This window comes from Monodon monoceros, unplaced genomic scaffold (genome assembly GCF_005190385.1).
Source record: "Monodon monoceros isolate NGI ecotype Baffin Bay Population unplaced genomic scaffold, NGI_Narwhal_1 Super_Scaffold_20, whole genome shotgun sequence".
In the NCBI taxonomy this organism is placed as follows: domain Eukaryota; kingdom Metazoa; phylum Chordata; class Mammalia; order Artiodactyla; family Monodontidae; genus Monodon; species Monodon monoceros.
The window spans coordinates 89903038-89925013 of NW_021703777.1; the positions used below are offsets into that span (position 1 = coordinate 89903038).

The following is a 21976-nucleotide window of genomic DNA, read 5'->3' on the forward strand; positions in this document are numbered from 1 at the left end:
TTCCCAAAGCTTTTCTTAATTTTTAATAAAATTTAGACTAGGGCCACTAAATATTACTAAAGTTTTTCTTTAAAGAAAGGGAGAAAATTGAAGTGTCACCATAAACTCCCTCAACGAAATATGAGAAAAGGAAGCAAGAGCACAGAGATATCAGGGCATTTTTCACGTGTTTGATTTCCTTGACACTGCAAATTACAGAAAGAAGTGAAGGAACATAGAAGCTTAAACTATTTTCCATTTTCCTTTTATAAAGTCAGAAAATCTCCCTCTGCCCTTGGATAGTTCATTGTATCCTTACTTAAGTATCTGCCATATTTTACCTGCCATCAAAGTCCATGTCTCAGCCACTCTCATAATCCCCTTTAAAGGCTGAAACCATTATCATCTTACCCTATGTAAGGCTGGGCCAGACACCATCTGGTGTTGGAGCACAAATGTGTTCACTTTTTGGATAAACTGATCTAGAAACTTACAATTACCCACGTTTATGTACATGAATCTCATGTTTGCTAAATGTGATTAAATTGCTGTGAGAAGGCAAAAGAAAACTAGGGCTGTAGTTAAGAATTCTAGTGGAGCTCATTTACAGATGATAGACAAATGGTCAGAGACTTTATGCAACTATAGAAGCATGTAATTCATCCTATGGCAATTGAATACAAGTTTACTCATTGATATTAGGAAGTACAATAACCATAGTAAACTAAAAAAAAAGAAAACTGATAATGCAATTTATTTTGTACTCTACAATACTCATCCATGAATGTGATAGGATATACCAAAGCTGGTTTTTACTTTACACCGTCTCACTTCCACACTCACATCATTATCTCCATTCTTCATCATGATTACCATATGCCTTCCTTCACCACTAGCTTAAAACTAACAAACAAAAGAACTTGGGATGGCATTCAGAATGGCTCAATAAAATGTCTACTACTTTGGAAATCTACTGAGTCAGGAATCTCTTTGGTACCTACAGGGTTAACTGTTTTAGGGTTAAGTTTATCACTTGGTCGAGGATGAAGTTTTCTTGCAGATTCTGGAGAACTGGTTGATGAGGAGGATTTCCTTTGTTGAACTATAGTCCTTTGTTTTATTTGTGCACTTGATGATGTCCTTTGATCACAGTTATCTGGAAGAAACAGAATGTCAACAAGGAAGAGGTGAAAGCTCATCCTGCATCCATCAGTATAACAGAATGTGTCATTAACAAAATTTACCTCTTCATTTAAAAGCAACATTCTGTACCTGTCACTCTGTTTCTTAACTGTACGTCTCTATGGCACTCGGATTTCTGCATTGCTTCTCTTTTGCTCCTGCAGTCAAATGAAACTTGATTTCAACTTTTTTGGGGAGAAGGATTCATTAACAATATAAAGACCAAACAGAACAGAGTAGGAAATACAGTAAAAGAACCACAAAATAGATATGGTATGGAACAAAATACCTGAAAGACCAATAAGAAAATATGAAATTATATCAACTTCAATATCGATAACAGTAAACTAAAAACCATCTGTAAGAAAGTAAGATGTATAAAAATATGCATTTTTCCATTCAAACAGTCAAAATATACGTTTAGAAACTCAATTGTAATCCTCTGGCTATATTCAGAAAATGCAGACCAGATTTCTGGAAAAAGTGGTTGGCATGTCCCATATTGTCTTCACCTTCTCTGGCCTCCATATTTCCAAAGTTCCAAATGTTAACATCTGTATAACAAGTCCTACTCTTCCAGTGACAAAATGAACTCTCCTACTAAATGTACCATAAGTTCCCTAAATTGAACGTAACCAAAACTGAAGTTATCACACTGAAGTTATGAACCTCTTGTTAATTCAAGGTACAACCAGTTTTCTGGTCCCTCAGGCTGAAAAATTTAGGATCACTGTTGTCTCCTTTTCTTCCGTTTCCTACACTCAACCCTACAGATGTGATCAGTGTGGTGTGACAAGGTAGGAGCTTTGGGCTCAGATCTGGGTCTGCATCTCATCTCTACAAATTATATGTTTAAGAATTTAAGCAGATTATTTAATCTCTCTGAGCCTTGACTTCTTGACCTATGAAAATGGGGGAAATAATACAAACCTATCAAGGCTGCTATTGAAGGTTAAATAAGGTAATATATAAAGTTGCTTATCCAGTGAATGGTGGTTCACTTCTCCCTCTTTCACAATTCCCTCTTTTCTGCTAATGGGAGAGCTCTCATTCATAGCCCTTGATTCCCTGCCTAATCAAATTATTTCAAGGAATCTTCCACCACAACACTCAGACTCATACACTCAACTGCCTGCTGGTAATTCTAGGTCTAGCTCCAATCCCGAGTGCCATGCAGCCTTTCCTGATCTTCTGTTTCTCAAATGTCCACATACATAGCACTCTGATTTACGCACTGCTTCCTTCTTCTTATTTCTATCTGATTACTCCATTCCCTCACTTATACGACACTGCAATTATTCTTCCATTAGAGCACTTCCCACTTTAAGTCTTTAATTATTTTTCTAAAAGATCTGTAAGATCTTCTCTTAAGGCAACACAGGTGAAGTCTTCTTCCACTTCCAAATGACAGCTTTTCAAATATTTGAAGACATGGGTCATAACTCCTTAGTTTTCTCTTCTTCAGGATAAATGCTGATGCCTTCTTAAATGAGTACTAACATGAGATTATTTTAATTCACTTGACAAATTAGAAATCTTCACAAGGACAAAGCTCCATGTAATAACATTCAGCCCCCAAATATTTCAAATATGATGTGACCAAAGTACCTTGTAAAAATAAACTAAATGTTAAGATTATTTCTGTACACAGAATAATTTTAAATTTCAACGTTCTTGATTTAATACACTGATCTAATTTTCTCATCCTACTACCAGCAGATGAGTTACTTCCCAATATTACACTTCACATTCATCCCCAAGGCATTTTCTAGAAATATGGTAATTAGCTCATTAAATTTGTCAGATAATATTCTAAGATAAGCTAAGGCAGGCTTTAATTACGTCAACCTAATACTGCACTTCAGTGATTATTCAACAAGTATTTACTGTTGCACCTGGTCTCTGTTTTGAGAACTCCTGATGGGGAACTATATGATCTAAGTTTCTGTTTAATAAAAAAAAAAAATCTGTGTCAAGGAAACTCGAGTTTCCTCAAGTCTATAACGGGATAATTACAGTAACTAGCTACTCTAAAAGTAGATGAAGACTTTAGAAAAGTGGTTGGCACATAGTAAGTACTATATGAGTTTAGCTATTGTCATTTTCTTTATAATGGTACAAAATGTTTTTAGTATTACTAATAATAGTGGGGGTCAATGTAACTAAATTATGTCTTCTCCTTTTTGAAAAATTTGGCTTAATACTTGTGCTATCAATTTGAAGACCTGATTTAAATTCAGTTTTTTTTTTTTCTGGTTGTAAATTGTAATAGCTGTCATATCTGAAAAAGATGCATCACAAAGATACCTACTTACAAACAGAAAAATAGCATTGTTCACCACATCAAATCATGATGCACATTTTTCAATATTACCTTCCAATTCTGCAAAAGTTGTTGTTAGAATGACTCAATTTCTATCTATCTCCTTTTATGTCACATAGCTGTTTCTGTAAGGCACTAACACGAAAGTGCTACGTTATATTTTGAATACGTTCAAAAAGCCACTGAAACTCTTCACTTGAAAAACATGTTAGAAAGTTGAGCTTCCAAAGGCTTTAAGTATACAGGACAGTTTTTATGTGTAATACAATTATGTAATTTTCAGCAACAATATCAAAATATACACACACACAATGATGCAAACATTTCTCTGTCCACTTCCAAAACACCCTGTTAGTTTCTTTCCAAAACAATTAGTTTTTCAGTTACTGTTAAAAGTATCACCCTTTACTTTACAGACAAATGAAGTGTACTCAATTTTTAAAAATAATATCCACCTCGCAGCATACCACTGACAGCAAACCCAGAGCGTAAGTTGTTTGTAAAGGGAAAAAAGCTTAGTTCATCTTACACTAAATTCTTTTGAGTGCTTTTTGGTTAAATAACATGTGGGAGGTGATGTAAAGGGTTAATGGTGGGAGGAAGTGAAAAAGTAAGAACTATTTTGTGTTCTAAATATTGCAACAGACACCCCTCAGTCTTTTACAAAACAATATATAAATCCTAAATAGACACTAAAATCCATAAATCCACTTAACCCCATCACCTAAACTATGTCACAGTATCAGAGAGCAAACAAACCAAGGAGGGCCCCCACTGTGGACCCCTCATTTTTACCTTAGGTTTCCTTAGATGCTGCAGGTCATCTACAAGGGATTACAGGGATCTGGGTCAATGCCAGGAAAGCGTACTCTTTTTTCATTGTTTTGGACAGTTCATATATCCTACTTCTTTTCCCACATGCATTTTCTTCCCGCACTTGGCTTTGAGACCACTGCACTAAACAGACCACTGCACTAAACAGACCACTGCAAATTCTCAGAGGCAGAGGCCACTTTTTTTTCCCTACTCTCTAATCTGGTGTTTGGGAAGTTCCAAAAGTGTAATAGGAGCCCCACAAAAGAAGATGAGCTCCATCTCTAAAACTCCTTCAAATTCCAAAGAACAGCGACACAGCCCAATATTCACCTATCCCAATCCTTTTCACCACAAAGTACTGTAAATCCAAAGAGCCAGTATTAAGGGTCTTAATATCTTTCCATTTTCCTAGCCTCTCCGCCTCCAACACCACACATTTCCAAATACCTAAGACCAGTTCAGAGCCGGGATGTTGTCAAAGTTAGAAAATGAGAAGGACATGGAGAGAAAAAAATGGAGAGAAAGCTGTTTTTTTTTGTTTTTTTAAGAAGGTCGGGGAGAGGGAGAAAGGCGGCCAGTTTCAAATAAGGCCGACAAGGCAACTCTCGGTCAAAGCCCGACCAGGAAGGGCGAGCTCTTGCCGCTCAACATCTCCAGGCTCCTTAGCAACGTGGTCCGGCGGCCATAGCAACAGGCCAGAGAGGAAGTCTCCTGCTCCGAGAGAATGCGGGCGGCACCACGGATTCCCGCACCTGCGCCAGTCACGGCTCCAAAGACCCGTTCCTACCGCGCCTCTCTCCCGCCGCGGTCTGTACACCAGCCGCCACCCCACGTGGGGCTTTTGCCCAGCGCCCGCTGAGCCAACAGCCACAGGTCCCGCCACCGGCCGCTGGGGACCCGGAAATGAGGTTTCGCAGCATTCCCGGATCTCGCGGCGCCGTGCAGTGACATCAGACGCACGCCGCGTCCGCTAAGCCAATAGCAGGGAGATCGCAGAGGCTCGCCAGGCGGGAAAGGGTTGTCCTGGCAACGAGGCGCTGGGTGTTGAAAGGGAAGCTCGGGAGCTAGGAGCTCTGTCTCCGGGGACAAAGGGGCTCCTGGTGGAGGGTATTTTAGGAGCAATAGAGCCAAGGAGCGGAGGAGAGCACAGGTTCCTTGTACCTGCGCCGCACCCTCTCCGCAGTCCGTGTATTTAACTCGTACGTTTTTCTCGCACTCTTAACTCGATGCTCCAAGTATCTTGCCCTAAACCCTCTGAGAGCTGAGGACCACCGTGAACTCCCACCCCAGACTCTTCTGCGGAGAGAGCCATCTGCCTGCCCATCTGTGGAATTTCCTTCCTGTCATATCTTACTATATGCTGTTGCAGTCAACTACATAATACATCCATATATTTTTTTAAAGTGTGTTTTTGTACTCCAGATTATTTTAATAAAACGGATACTGCAGGAAAATGCGTGTACCCTGGCAATTGCAACCAAAAGCAGTTTGGGTTGTCACAGTAAAAAAGCCAAGCCCTTTCAGACCTGTCCACTGTGTTCCTTTCTAGTGTCCTCTTCTGTTGTCAAGGCATGGTCTTAACTTTTCGCTCAGGTAATAGCTAACTAGACAGTTGGCATTGTCTGAACACTGCAGGCAGTGTAATCCTTCCCTGCCCTTGTAGCGCCATTCTTTGTACCTGAATTGCTGCCTCAGAAGCATCTTCACTAGGCTGTGAGTTTCTTCAGGACAAGGACTTCCATTTCGTTTCTCCAGCTTCTAGCACAGAGTGGGGACTCAGGAAATACTCTTTAAATAAATGCAATGAACGAATGAATTCCACGTGTATCTAATTTCTCTAATGTTCTGTGAACCTTGCATACAAGTCTATCTTAACTTCTAAATTTCATTATATTGTATTTACCTATCTTCTCCACTAGACTGAAATTGTTTCCATTACTTTTCTATCTCCAATATCTAGCCCAGTGCATGTTTAAGTAATTTTTTAAGAAAAAAAAATCCTATTTCTTAGCTATTATCACCTTATAATCTCTCTTCTCCAGTTTCTCCAAGACTTATTGTATCACCTTCTCCCCTTCTTCACTCCTAGCCTCTACAATGGCAGACTTGGCAGCACCTAGCTCATGACCTTTTAGCCCCTCTGCCTGGGGAGTAAGAATAATCCGTGTTCAATACTGCAGAGAAGTGAAGAACACATGTTCTGAAGTTAGGCTGTGTAGGTTGGAAACCCAGCTCCTTTGCTTCTCAGCTGTGAGGTCTTCTGCAAGTCGTTTAACCCCTCTTAGCCTTAATTTCCTCATCATAACAGGGTTCTTGTAAGACTTTCTACTTCATTTTAGAAAAATTAAAAAACAACAACAGAAAAAACAGGTCCACTGGCTTTGTGACTTGGTCTGGATATTATGCAGTAAATGGTGGATACTTTCTTGGACATAGTAATTTGAGAAGGCTGTGAGACATCCAGGTGTAGTTGCCCAGAAGGCAAATATGCCCATCTAGAGTGGAGGGGCAAGAGCTGGGTGAGCTGTGGATTTTAAAGTCATCAGCACATATGTTACCGACCAGGGTTCTTGGCCTCCTTAATCAATAGAAATTGATAAGAGGCCAGACAAGAAATTCACACAAGTCTTTGCTGGGGTTCCTGCTGCAGCAGGAGGGAGGGAGAACAAGTAACAGTTTCCCTTGCTCACTCCCTGAGGGGAGTGAACTTGTGCCTTACACAGGATGAGGGTAAGGGGTGGGTCTGTTAGGGGCAGGGGTGGTTTAGATGGCCTGCCCATCCCCCCGCTTGGTGCTGTGTGGGTTTTTGGTCTTTTTGTATCCTGTTGTCCATAATTTGCCCCAACTGTGCACATGTGCAGTTATTTTTAGTCCCTTACAGTTTCTTTGTATTTTGTTGCTGGAGGAGATGTTTGTCCAGGTGCAAGCACTGCAGCAAAGGGTCCCAGGCACCAGGTCCCAGCCTATCTCATATACACAGTAAGTGAGGATATAGGAGTAGATGAGGTGCTCCAGGGAGAGCGTGCAGTGTGTGAGAAACAGAGAGCTGGTAGTGAACTTCTGTCTCCTAATTCTGTCCTGGTTCCAAGGTTTAATTTTTCAAGTTTCTTTTTTTGAAAAGAGAGAGGGAGAAGGGGAGGAAGGCTGACCTATGTGTTCAGCAATATGACAAATAATATAAAAAGACAGAATGTGCCATATATATCTCCCCTGTGTCCCTACAGATTTACTCTATACCTTTCTCCACCCTGCTGTATACTCTGGAAAGCCGATCTGTGTGGCCTGGCATCAGCAAAGCCCCCATGCCCTGTGGGTTGCATTTGGGACCGTATGGAGGGTGGGGAGGGCAAGTAATGATTGGGGATGATTAGTTGGTCTGTAATTTGTACAAAAATGAACAGAGTTTCTTTAAAGTAATTCAGACAAGCCAATAATACCTCTGATATTTTCTTTAAAATGCTTGGTGACTAAATACATGTAGTTAAGAAAAATTCACAGGCGAAATATGAATCAAAAGACACTGTCTCTTTGCACTCAGATCTGGACCTTGACTCTGAATTATGACTTATTCTTCCAAATCTTCCAAATAATGACTGATCACTGAACTTGGTTTTGGAAACTTCAAAGCCAAAAATTTGACTTTTGTCAGTTTCTTTTTATGATGACATCCCCCTTCCTGAGGCAATAAGCATAAAATACTATAGCTGAAGATATTACTTTTGCAGAAACATTTTTTATTATATTAGTTTATAACCCATTTTGGGATCTTTTATAGGATATTTTTTGTTCCAAGGTGCAAGTCAGGATAATATACCATGTAAAGAGTTTTTCATCCCACTTAGTTCAAATATAGCCTATTAAATTGAAGGCTAGAGATAGACAGGAAACAAATGGGTTTCTCATACGTCTATTAGAAAGTAGAAAATTAACCACAATTAAATCAGTTCATTAAGTCCTAGGTAATTAATTCTTGTTCTACTGATCTTGGGTTAATGATTCTTCTTTCATAAAATCATTTGCAACAGGGCTAAAAGAAATGGAAAGCCTCAGCTTTCTCTACCCTCTGACAGGTGTCTGTGGTGATGATGTCAGGTTATAATGGAAAACCTGTTCACACCACTTCATTCTCTATAACGTCAATGGTTAAGACTATCTGGTACAGTCTTTTGCTGAGGCAATTGTTTTGTTTGTTTGTTTTGGACTTTTGACTTAATTTCTGATCCGTGGCTTGTGGAGGTATCTTTATGTTCTTGCTACTCATGGTGTGGTTCTCAGATCATCATCACCACCATCATCGTCATCATCACCAACATCATCTAGGCGCTTGTTAGAAATAAAGAATCTCAGGCCCCACCCCAGGTCTGCTGAATCAGACTTTGCATTTCACCAAGATTCCCCAGATGAGGAAATGTACTTTACAGCTGAAACAGCATTGATTTAGGCACGGGTGAGGGAGAAGCAGAAACTGCCTCTTGATGCTTAAAAGTGTTTCCTCTTAAAGTATTATAAAACCCACAACACTGGAGTGAAGGAGAATGGAAATCTTCACTGAGGTACAATGCATAATAATTTTATAGTGATTTAGTCAAATATTACACTGAGGGTAAGAACATCTTATGAACATTCAGGCTGTTATGGGTTGAATTTTATCCCGTCAAAATTTATATGTTGAAATACTAACCCCCAGTACCTCAGAATGTGATCATATTTGGAAATAGGGTTGTTGAAGATGTAATTATTTAAGAGGGGGTCAGACTGGAGTAAGGTGGGCCCCTAATCCAATATGTCTGGTGTCCTTATAAAAAGAGGAAATTTGGACACAGATATACACACAAGGAGAACACCACGTGAAGATGAAGGTAGAGACTGGGTGGTTCAGCAGAAGCCAAGAAACACCAAAGATTTCTAGCAAACTACTAGAAGCTAGGAGAGAGGCATGGAACAGATTCTCCCTCAAGGCCTCAGAAAGACCCACCCTGCTGACACCTTGATTTCACACTTAGAGCCTCCAGAGCCATGAGACAATAAATTCCTATTGCTTTGAGCTAGCGAGTTTGTTATGGCAGTCCTACCAAGCTAATACAAGAGCATAGAAGAATCCTCAGAGCCCTCTAATTCATCCTGTAATGTGTGTATGATTGTCTTCTGCCAAAGAGTTATATTAAACCCGGAAACAAAATATTTCTTTTGGAAAAAATAAATCAATTTGTTGACAAGTATGCCAGTCTTTGCACATATGAACCTAAGTTGGCTTCTATGCAGACTGAGAGTAACACAATTGCTGAAAGATGTTTATATTGACAACATTTTGGAATTATATGTGTATAATTAACCCAGAAGGAGTTGAGACTCTCTTTTTGTTTTGTTAATTTTTTTTTGTACTCTGGTGTTGACCTAATTAAAAATCTGGAGATGCTAACTTTTTTCTTGTATCTTCCTTACTAACATGAGAAAGCAAACACTTGGTGTTGCCCAAAGCTGTCAAGAAAACCCCCAAATAGTTTAGGTATAGAAGACATACTAAGAGTTATATTTTGTCTGTGGGACCTGAATTCAGCAAAGATTTTTTTGTTTGTTTGTTTTTGCGGTGCACGGGCCTCTCACTGTTGTGGCCTCTCCCATTGCGGAGCACAGGCTCCGGACACGCAGGCTCAGCAGCCATGGCTCACGGGCCCAGCCGCTCCGCGGCATGTGGGATCTTCCCGGACCGGGGCACGAACCCGTGTCCCCTGCATCGGCAGCAGGACTCTCAACCACTGCGCCACCAGGGAAGCCAGAGCAAAGGAGATTTTTAAAAGAATTGTCAAAAGAGGCAAGATGCGAATAAAATTTATAAGAATGTAAATATAAAAAGTGACTGTAGGCTTGGATCAGAGTGATAACATTTAAAATCAACACAGCAGCAAATAATAATTAAGAAGTCTAAACTTTTCAAAAGTAAACCTTTACTGAAATAGATTACAGATCATGAAAAAAAAATGCATGAAAGACAACAGGCTCTTGAGTGAAAATATTATGTGATATAAAAATGTTATTATCCAGACAAAACACACAGAAAGCACAGAATAAATTTTGCTGTTTCTTCCTAAAAGCAGACTGTATGATCAAAGTGCACATTTATCTACCCAATAAATAATTGTTGGATTAAGTAACTAATAGTTTCATTGGGAAAGAAAATAAAAACACTGCTCACTTAACTGTAGGGCTGTTTCTTGAATCTGGTTGTAGTTTGAGAAAGGCTCTATTTGGTTGGTTGGTTGAAACATGCACCAAAAAGTGGCCTACAGTAGATGCAGTTGAAATGCCAGAACAGCCTTGTTATACTGCAGCAGAAAGTATCCAAAGGCTTAGGGATATTGGAACATTAGAGTGAATTTACCATGGGAGACCTGCTCACCTGGCCTTAAGAGGGTGGTGGAAGCCACTAGGCCAAGTGGAAGGTAGTTTTCACCATAACTTAGAGAAATAAATTTGTGAGGAGAGCCCAGCATCCTTGAAGAGTTCTGTGGTCACTCTTTGTAGGTCAGAAATTAGAGTGGAAACTGCTGCCACTAAAGTTGGGTCCCTAAATATAATGGGGATAAAATGGATGTCAGGGTGGCAGAGACTATGTGTCTACATTTAATCACCAAAGATAAGGTGGGTGTGGTTGCCATGTGGACATTCGAGTCAAAGCAGTAATGAGAATAGTCTGACTCACAGAGACCTATGGCACTGGCTGTTGACGATGGTGTCCCTAGCAGAACATATTCTTACAGCTCTGTACAAGTGGAAGTGTCTATAGGTCAAGTGAACAGAAACTTAACTTGAATCACCAGTACCGAGAGAGTAACAGCCCCTCAACAAATTCCCAAGCTTGAGGAAGTTTACAGACGCAGAACCCCTCGGATGAAAGGGTGGATGAATCCTCTTGCAAAAATCTAAACTGTTAGTCTCTCTCCAAGGCTTCTCCCAAACAGACCTGTGGCCTTTTACCAGGGTGACTGTAAAAGTCACTGGGGAAAAAGAAATAGTCATACTTCTCAAAGACTACTGGATGCTGGCTCTGAACTGAATTGATTCCAGGAGAGCCAAATGTCACTGTGTTCCACCAGGTCAGAATAAGGGCTTATAGAGGTCAGGTGATCAATGCAGTTTTAGCTCGGATCTGCCCACTGTGGCCCCAATGAATCTCCCAAACCATTATTGGTTATTTCTCCAATACGGGAATGCATGATTAGAATAGACATACTCAGACACTGCCAGAATTTTCACACTCATTCTCTGACCTATGGAGAGAGGGCTATTATAGTAGAAAAGGCCAAGTAGAAGCCACTAGAACAGCCTCTACCCAGGAAAATAGTAAAGCACAATCAGTACCACATTCCTGGAGGAATGACAGAGACTAATGCCACCATCGAGGACTTAAATTATGTAGCGGTGATGGTTCTCACCACATCCTCATTCAATTCACCTATGTGGCCTGTGCGGAAAACAGATGGATCTTGGAGAAACTGGGTTATCATATACTTAACCAGGTGGTGATTCCTATTGTCCTATTGTAGTTGCTAGACCAGAAATAGTTTCATTGCTTGAGGACATGAACACATCCCGGGGTTTGCAGCTTTTGATCTGGCAAATGCTCTTTTCTCCACATCTGTCCATAGGCCTGCCAGAAGCAGTTTGCTTTTAGCTGGCCAAGTCAGCAATACACCTTCACTGTCGTATACCAGGGATATATCAACTCTCCAGCCCTCTGTCATAATTTAGTCTACAAGAACCTTGATCACCTTTCCCTTCCACAAGGTATCACACTGATCTATTACATTGATATTATTATACTGATTGGACCTAATGAACAAAATGTAGCAACTACTTTAAGCTTATTGGGAAGGCATTTGCTTGTCAGAGTGCAGGAAATTAACCTAAATAAAATGCACGGGACTCCACGTCTGTGAAATTTCTAGGGATTCAGTAGCATGGGACATGTCGAGATATTCCTTCTAAGGTAAAGGGTAAGTTGTATCTAACCCCTCTTACAACCCCCAAATAGGCACAATGCCCACTGGGCCTCTTTGCATTTTGAAGGCAACTTATTTGTCATTTGCATGTATTACTCTAAACCATTTACTGAGTGAACTGAAAAGCTGCAAGTTTTGAGTGGGGCCCAGAACAAGAGAAGGCTCTGCAACTGGTCCAGCCTGCCTTGTAGGCCATTCTGCTACTTGGGCCACATGATCTCACAGATCCAATGTGCTTGAAGTTTTGGTGCCAAATAAAGATGCTGTTTAGAACCTCTGACCTAAAGCAATCATTTGATTGATGTGAATAATAAGCAGGTTTTAAAACTTTTCCAAATTCTCCCTTATTCTTTATTTTTCCCTCTGCACACTTCACCTGATGCGATGGTTCATCTTGTCTCTCCACTTGGCTGGGCCACAATATCTATGTGTATGGTCAACCAGTATTCTGGGTGTTTCTGTAAAGATGATTTTGGATGAGATTAACATTTATATTAGTGGACTTTGAGTAAAGCAGATTGCTCTCTATAATGTGGGTGGGCCTCGTCCAATCAGTTGAAGGCCCCAGTAGAATAGAAGAATGACCTCCCCTGAGCAAGAGGAAATTCTGTGGTCAACAGTCTTTGGACTTGAACTGCAACATGGATCTCTCCAGCCTGCTAGTCCATCCAGCAGATTTTAATCTTGCTAGTCTCCAAAACTGCGTCAGCCAAGTTCTTAAAATAAATATTTCTATATATTAACACATCCTGTGCGTTCTGTCTCTTTGGAGAATAATACAGTAGATTTCTCCATGCTGCAGAGTAATTTCTAGTTGCCCAACAGAGCAGCTTTGAAAAGCATTACCAAAGATCTGTAAAATAGTTACTCTGTGATCCAAATCTCTAGCTCTCAACTCCACAAACTCAAAAATACTTGCTGTGTGTTGAGAGGCACTGGTTGAATTTCGTCCCTAGATCCCACATTGGTTTAAAGAAAGAGATCAGTGCTGGAATAAACTGAGTAAGTTCAAAGAACAGAGTGAAGACAAATAACCAAGTTAGCTTCATCAGTGATGTCTATATATTTTCTAATTAACATCAAATACATTTAGGATGAAACTTTCTTGAATAGCTGTCTTGGCTGAGAAGATAACCAGATAATTGATAATTCTTGGGTTTACTGTTTGCTCCACATAATCTTACCTGACTTGCTATGGTTGAGCTATGAATAGTGGAGTTAAAATAAATTTAAATTTAATGTGTTTATTATACATTAGAACTTTTATTCAAATTTTTTAAAGAATCAAAATATTTTAAAATACTAGATGGGGGTGGTGGTGGGATGAATTGGGAGATTGGGATTGACATATATACACTAATATGTATAAAATGGATAACTAATAAGAACCTGCTGTATAAAAAGTAAATAAAATTTTAAAAATTTTAAATTTAAAAAATAAAATAAAGTACTAGATAAAATACCACCAGCATTTATTCATTTCTCTAGTATGCTGCAGGGAAAGGAAGATCCAAAAACTCTGATTAAATTTTAACTTTTAGACACTAGATGGTGCTGACTAACCATCTCTCTCTTTCTCTCTCTCATTTTTTTGCCTTCATAACCTTCAACCCCAGTTAATGTTTTCTATTGTCAGCTGGCAAACTGAAGAGAGGAAGAAATATAAAGGCTATTTACTGAAAATGTTGAACAAGATAGAGGTTTATTAATGGAGAACCAAACACATATTGTAATTTAGTTGCCAGCAAAATTATTTTCTTTATTGTCATATATCTGTATGGTTAAAAGCAGGAAATAAGACCAGCACTGAAAGGTGGACAAAAAATATGGTCTGGCTAAGTGCAATCAGCATTGACTGGGAGTGCTTATCTTGACCAAATAATGTGGAGGGAAATGACTGTAACATAATACATCTGCGGAGCAGCTTTGAAAAACTGTTTTTGACCACACATAATAGACCATTTGCCTTTTCATCATTCCTGCACCCAAGAACACTAGTAGGGCTTGCAAATGTTAGAAAAGATTCTTTCTCTGGAGAACTTAACCTGAAAGTAAAGAGAAAAGGTGCCTGTAAGAAATTTTCTTGGAGGCCTAGTATTTGACTTGTATCACTGCTTGGCCCTTTGGATTCTATTTACCACTAGACTTGTCTAGCCTGTATAAATCATTCAGTGTGGTTTATAATGTTCTTTCAGTGATGGTCTGATTGCAAAGTAGAGCTAAGATTAGAAATCAAGTGAGACATAAATAATACTACCTACTAGTTTTAAAAACATTTTCAGAGGCAAAATTCTGAATTTAAAATGCTCCAAGATCTTTGATAAGATAAATGGTGAAGATTTGGAGAATATCAATAATGAAGCAATCCAAAGAACATTGTAGGCCTTTCTCCCTGAAAGCCTAGACTAGGGAATATTAAAAATCACAAATGTTGAGCAAGGTATTTTTGGGCCTTAAAAACATGTTGAAGCAACAAGGGAAGAAAGTATTAACGTTCAATAGAGTGCTTCTCCAAAGGGAAAGAGGCAATAAACAAGGTTAAATTTAACAGCATCTGAAGTATTTATCAGTAATTTTAGAGACAGGCTAAGGAAGATCACCTTTAACAACCAAAGTTAGCATAATGGCCCTAATCAGGGCAGCCCCCAGCCCTTCAGCCTTCTTCCTGCTTCCTTTCAGTGCTGGAGTCAATCTATTACCAAGGTTGTTGCTCCAGAATCAAACCCATGTGCCTCCCTCAAATAGAAACCAACTACTCTTAGCAAAGTTTTGGGAGGAAGCTGCAAAGAGAAAAAAACAAGAACATGTTAGAACCAGCTGGGCCCAAGATGGCAGGAGATTCCACTTCCAGTAGATCTTGAGCCTCACTATACACTCATTGTAATACATTAGCATATGCTAAATGACACACCCACCAGCACCAGGACAGTTGACAATTGCCATGACAACAACCGGTACAGCCCATACTAGGACTGAAAAAGAGAGCTGCAACTATTCCAGGTCCAAACCACGCCCCAGTACTCAGATAACTCATGAATATTCTTCCCATTCTTTCCAAATCCCTCCCTTTTACTTCTACCCTCCTATATATTTGCTGTCTCCTCTCATATTGGGTTGAGAAGTTGATTTGCAAACTAGGTTCCAGCTCCTCCATTCTTTGGCCATTGAATAAAGCTCATGCTGTTCCAGTCTCAGTATTGGTTTCCTTATTGGCTGTGTAAGTTGGAAAAAGAACCTCCCTGGCCGAGACAGGGGGTATTGGGTCGGGCTAGGACCCTGGCACAGGTCTGGTCGACCAGTTTGGTAACAAATATTCAGGTTATCTGGGGAGCCAAACTTTCAAAATATGTTAGGGGACTATAATCCTCCAGGGCACAGCCCCATCCTATTTTTATTTATGAATAAGCATTTCGGAGGCTTCCTTCTCTTCAGAGTGATAAACTCATGGCCCTCTTTGAGGTCACGATGAAGGATATAAGTATATACGATGAAGGATATAAGTATATACACATTGGGTGCTGTTCTCCAGATGCCATGTCTCTCTCCAGGTAGTAATTAGGAGGGAGTTTGACAGAACAGTTAGTAATGGTGCCCTGGGAGTCTGAAAGAGTTAATTTCTCTCTTTAGACAAGTACTACCAAAGGGTTACTTCTGGGAGGAAATCTATTTTATTCTGTTCATAAAAGAGACGGAGCTGCAAGCTGAAGTGCGGTGGGGGCAGACGTGCATTGTTAATATCTTTAAAAACAGAAAAGAAGAGGATTCAAGGGACCTCAATAAATCAAAGAAAAGACCTTTTAAAAATAGTGATAAGCGCCAGATGGCACACATAGAGATCAATACTCTGAGTCCTTTAGGGACTGGTTTAATTGTTTCAGGTCCCATGTAGCATCTGACACAGAGATTTGCACTTAGTGGGTGCCTAGTTAATATTTTCTGAATTAGATTGAATTGGGCACAAGTACACACACACACACACACACACACACACACACAGGGCTGGTAATCAGAAGAACACAAGCTGAAAAGGCTGCTAATGCTACAATCTTATCTGGTGTGGACAAGTAATATTTCAGCTATAGTTGCTTAATTTCCAGGACATTTGTATTCAATTTTAAACGTAACAATTTAAAACTTGAGTCTGAGGTTAAATGAAGTAATTCAGAAAAATAACAATAGCATTATGTTAAAGGCATCATTGTATTCATTCATTCATTCACTTCATAAACATTTTGTGTTGAGATAGGTAACAGGCTGCCTCTGACTTGGAGAAGTTTACATTAGCACAGTGAATGATTCTTCTGAAGCACATCCATGTACAAGGCATTCTCTGAAGTGGGGTGGAGTAGGCTCCAAGGACCTCCTATGTAAAATAATAGCCTTCCTATGCAGGTTCCGTGGCTCTGACTCAACTTCAAACTTCCCTTCCACACCCTCCTGTGTAATGCTGGAGCTGGGCCTCTGTGGACTACATTTTCCCTGCGCCCCCTGGCTCCCTGTTAAAGTCTGCCAATAGAGGATGCTAGAGAGCAGCAGAAGTAAAGAGGAGACTCGCCCCTTTTGGTTGGTTTGCTGTTCATGTCAGTGTCAGGCCAGCTCAGCAGCTGGTTTCAGTGAACAGACTGCTTCCATATTTTCAGAAGCAGCCTCACCACATCCCTCAGAGACACTGTCCCCAGTGAGCCAGTCACCCCCAGCTGCCCCCAGACTTAATCCCAGCCCCTTAGGCACCAACAGCAGCCAGCGGTCCACCTCCTCAGTGGCCTGGATCCCACCTCCACTGGCATCTTTTCTAAGTTTCCAGGTTCTAGTCACTCCATCCTGTTCCCTTTGCTCCCCCAGCCCTGGGGGTAGCAGCAGCTTCCTAAAGTTCCATCTCTATGTGACCTCAGTATCCTCTCTTCATTTTTATAGCCTTTGTTGTTCTCCTACACTCTGTCAACCCATTCTCTGTATGACATTTTCCCTGTTAAAATTGCTGGTGTGTTTTCTGTTTTCCTAACCAGACCCAGACTAACATCCTCTTCTGATCATTTGTTAACACCTGATACATTAGTGATCTTCTTATTCATTGTCCCCTACATTCCATTTGAATATAAGTTCCTTCAGAGCAGAGAATTTGTATTTGCTTTCATACCGGATCCCCAGCTCTTCCACTTAGTAAGCCCTCAATACACATTTGTTGAATTAACAAATAAATGGATGAAGAATGCTGAATCCATGAATGCATGCGTGAATGAATGAAACAGCGATGGCTATTACCAGTCTACTGCTTACATCCCCCTACTCTCCACTACCTTATCCCATTCCCATCCCTGTCACTCTGTTACCTTTCCTAGACTAAATTCAGCTTTTACTGCCACCCCCCATGCTAGTTGGTCCAGAATAAAACTATCAATATTGGATAATTTAGGTCAGTGTTTCTCAACTGACCTCCCCAAGGGACATTTGGCAGTGTCTGGAGAGGTTTTAGGTCGTCATGACTGGGAGATGAGGGCCTTTTGGCATCTAATGGGTAGAGGCCAGGGATGCTGCTACACATTGAACAAGACAGCCCTCCCCCCAACAAAGAATTATCTGGGCCAAAATCTCATGGATACTGCTATTTAGAAACCCTGGTTTAGCATTAACCTGTTTAGAAGCAAGGGATTCTTCAGATAATCTTTTTAGGCACCTTTTGGTATTGTGAATTTATTTCTTCATCTATACAAGGCCAAGTGTTCTCAATGAAAAAAGATACAACTGGCTTGATCATGGTCAAAGACCCAGATTGTTTGTTTGTTTTTAATGACATCTGGAATTCTGTAGACAGAATATCCAGGTGACTGGCTCTTTGGCTGGGCTCTTTTTAGAGCTATAGAGACTGAACCTATGATTAAAAGGGGGTAATGATGTGATAACTGCGGAGGGGGGCAGCAGGTTGTTTATGAAAGTGCATAAGAAATGTTTAAAAGAATAGAGTGTCAGGCTTCCCTGGTGGCGCAGTGGTTGAGAGTCCGCCTGCCGGTGCAGGGGACATGGGTTCGTGCCCCGGTCCGGGAAGATCCCACATGCCACGGAGCAGCTAGGCCTGTGAGCCATGGCCGCTGAGCCTACGCGTCCGGAGCCTGTGCTCCGCAACGGGAGAGGCCACAACAGTGAGAGGCCCGCGTACCGCAAAGAAAAAAAAAAAAAAAAAAGAATAGAGTGTCTTATTTACATTAATTCAAATCCCATAATGATAATAATTATAAAAACCAGCTGTTTTTTCCCAAATGATCCAGAGAGTAGCCATTAACTGGAGACACAGAGTTTAAAAGTGACATAAATCACTTGGGTATTTGCATTTTGAAGGTCATTTTGGATAAACCAGGTGGTTTCCTCCTGGACTTCAATTATCAAAATCTATTTTCTTAAAAAAAAATTGACCCACTTGGGTAATTGCTATTCTGATGAACTCCAACCCTAAGCTTCTTCCTCGACTCCCACAGTTCCCTGAGCAATTTCACTCTATCATCTTAGCTACCAAAATATCCAAGAGGCATATTTCTCTTCTCCATGTATGGCAGTAATCCCATCTAATACATCAAATGGAATACAAAGTACTATGTGACTATCATAAATTTTTCCAGCACAATTCCCAGAGTCATTACTTAGTGTCATCCTCTTTCCAAACTAGACTTACTAACTTTTTAGTAAACACATTTGAGACTTCATCCTTATTTAACATCTTTAAATTATAACTCCACTAATCAGATAATTAAATATGGTCATTAAAAGGACATTTAGTTGGGTTCACATACATGCTGCTACAATTGCAGTTGTTTAAAGCCATTAAAGATAGCATATGCCAGAGAGTACCTGTGAAGCCTGCCAGATAAAATAGAGCTGTCCGGTTAAATATCAGATAAACAACACTTTTTTCCAATATAAGTATGTCCCACGCAATACGTGAGACTTACTTGTACTAAAAATTTTGTGGTTTATATGAAATGCAAGTTTAACTGGGTGTCCTCTATTTTAGTTTGCTAATCTGACAATCCTAGTGCTTGTTTGCCAAGGGCTTACATCTCTGTAAGTGCCTGTAATACAGAATTCATTCTAAGTGATATTAGTAAGAATACTTTCTTCTTTTTATGTGATTCATGGGCACTTCTTCTAATGAGGGGATACTCATAAATCCATAGGAATGTTTATGTCACTGAAAAGAATGCAGTCATAAATTCTACTTTCAAATTATGGAACCACAATATCCTGAAAACAGGATCTGTGATACCAAGAATTTGCAAAGAACATATTTGCTGTTTCCTTTATGCTTGACTGCAACTAAACTCAGTCCTCCTCTCCCTCCTTAATCACAATTCCGTGGAGAAAACCCAGTGATTCCCCTTTTGGTTGATGATCAGTGGACATGGCATGTGAAGAAAATAACTCCTTAGCCATGTCACATATGGTCATCGAACAGGACTCAGGCTCAGCTGACCTGATTACCTGAGTTTTCTCCTGATTAATTCTGAATGACATAGAGAAATCAATCATGAAGACAGCCAAAATAATCATCAAGTCAGTTGATTCAGTTATATAAACTTGACCTTAACCTCCTCCTCTCAACCTATGCTCATTTTCAAGAGATTTCAACAGATATGAGAAAAAAATAAAAGTTATGGAGGTAATGTTTTTCTCAGAACCTGCCATCTGACAAACGATAATTTTAACTGATTCCATTAAACACAATTTACTAGCTTTAGGAATCCTTTTGTTTTACCTTTTCCTTTCCTTTACACTAAGTGAGAACACACACTATAAAATCTTAATCATATAAGACGTCTGCTCTGAATTGAATACTATACACTAGGTAATGCAGCCCCAACTTTCCAACCCAAAATAAAAAGAATTACTTCTGACAATATACTGGTGATTTGTATTAGTGAAAAAAATATATCATTAAAAAAATAAAGTTAAATGGTTTGCCTTCCTATATCTCAGGGCATGCTGATAATAGAAGGTTCTTCTCTCCTAGGTGAAAATTCTGCCAGTCCTTCCTAATATAGACGTAAATATCTTCTTACTTTAAAATTTCAAAGGTTAAATTCCTAACTACCACATATTCATTAACTACTACATAATGATTGAAAGCCTTTTGTGTAAAAGATATTGTTACAGGACATGAGTTGTCGACACTAAAATGAGGGGAAAGAAAAGGAAGAAGCCAAGTTTTACTGTGAAAACCAAATGCATCAATAACCATAGTAAGGAAGTTTAAAAGAAAAGCCAAAGGGAAGATTTAAATACTTATATCTAAGAGTCAAAGAACTCTCCTGAAAGTACTGTATAATGTAAGTTTTGAAGGACAAATATCAGCTTGTCACCTGAACCAAGCGAACAAGTATATACCCATGACAAAGAAAAAAAAAAACAGAAAATGAAGACAAAACAAGAAACAGCATCTGCATCATAGAGGACGTGATACATTGGGAAAGTCCAGGTATTTTAAGAGGTTTGAGCACCAAGGTGAAGAAAAGAGTAGGAATGAAGCTATAGAAGTGAGAAAGGTGGTGACACTTCCTTTTGAAATGATGGATCATCTAAGAGAATCCAGGGACTGAGCTGTCAAAGGGAGCAGATTGGCTCATTGGAGTCCATGGAATGGTCCCCAACTGTTGTGAAAGTGAAAGGAGAACTAGAAGCATCTACAGAGAGGAACAAAGAACCCAGAGCATTCCAGGGGGATCAGAAACTTTGAAAGATAGGACGTTTGCTTTGTGACATTGGGACATCATTCATTCATTCACCCACCATTTATTAAGTAGCTGCTATGTGCCAGCACTGGGCTGAGTGTTCAAAGTGGAAGACAATTAAAATGCTTCTCCTATTATTTGTTTCCTATTGATGCTTTAACAAATTACCACGAACGTTGACTTAAAGCAACATAAATACATTAACTCACAGTTCTGGAGGTTGGAAGTCCATATGTGTCCCATAGGACTATAATCAAGGTGTTGGCAGGCTGCATTTCTCTCTGAAGTCTTGAAGGAAAAATACTTTCTTGCTTTTTCCATCTTCTAGAGGCCAACTGCTTTCCTTGGCTTCTGGTTTCCATATTCATCTTCAAAGCCAACAATGGCCAGTCAGATTTCTCTCATGTTACATCACTTTAAACAGAGAATCCTGCCTCCTTCTTTCATTTTTAAGGACCCCTGTAATTTCACTGGGCCCACCTGGATAATCCAGAATCCTCTTCCCATTTCAATGTCAGCTGATTAGCAAATTTAATTTTATCTGCAACCTTAATGCCCCCTTGCAATAAAACATAACATATTCACAGATCCCAGGAATTAGGACGTGAACATCTTTGAACGGGGAGGCATTATTCTGCTTACCACGCTCATCTTGGAAGTTTATGGTCTAGCACCAAAAGACTGTGGTGAGATGTACCACCAACAGAAGCCACAAGGCAGGCTTGGGGAAAGGAAAACACATTTTCCATCACCTGGTCTGTGATCAGGGCAGAATGCAAAGCCCAATCAACTCAAGGTCAAATGAGGTCAAAGCCAAGCACTGACACCTTGTAGATTTACTGGAATTGAGAAGCAGACATTTTGCTTATTTAGGATATCCCCTGTTAGAGATGGAATAGCCTGGTAAAACTACAGGAGAATATTCATCATTAAATAGAATAGGAATAAAAGACCAAGCA

General features: G+C 39.8%; 1 protein-coding gene across 4 annotated transcripts in view; it reads right to left on the reverse strand.

Annotated features, from left to right (window-relative positions):
• Window positions 1-21976, reverse strand: part of PACRGL (parkin coregulated like) — a 56246-nt gene that overhangs the window by 14461 nt on the left and 19809 nt on the right. For 2 of the 4 annotated variants that reach the window (XM_029234903.1, XM_029234904.1), the window contains exons 2-3: window positions 1252-1319; window positions 981-1135 (exon numbers count right to left, since the gene is read on the reverse strand). In XM_029234903.1, the coding sequence (XP_029090736.1) occupies window positions 981-1135; window positions 1252-1319 (223 nt within the window). Of the gene's footprint in view, window positions 1-980; window positions 1136-1251; window positions 1320-4279; window positions 5186-21976 lie in introns of those variants that run through there. The other 2 variants (XM_029234906.1, XM_029234905.1) reach the window with 2 other exon arrangements.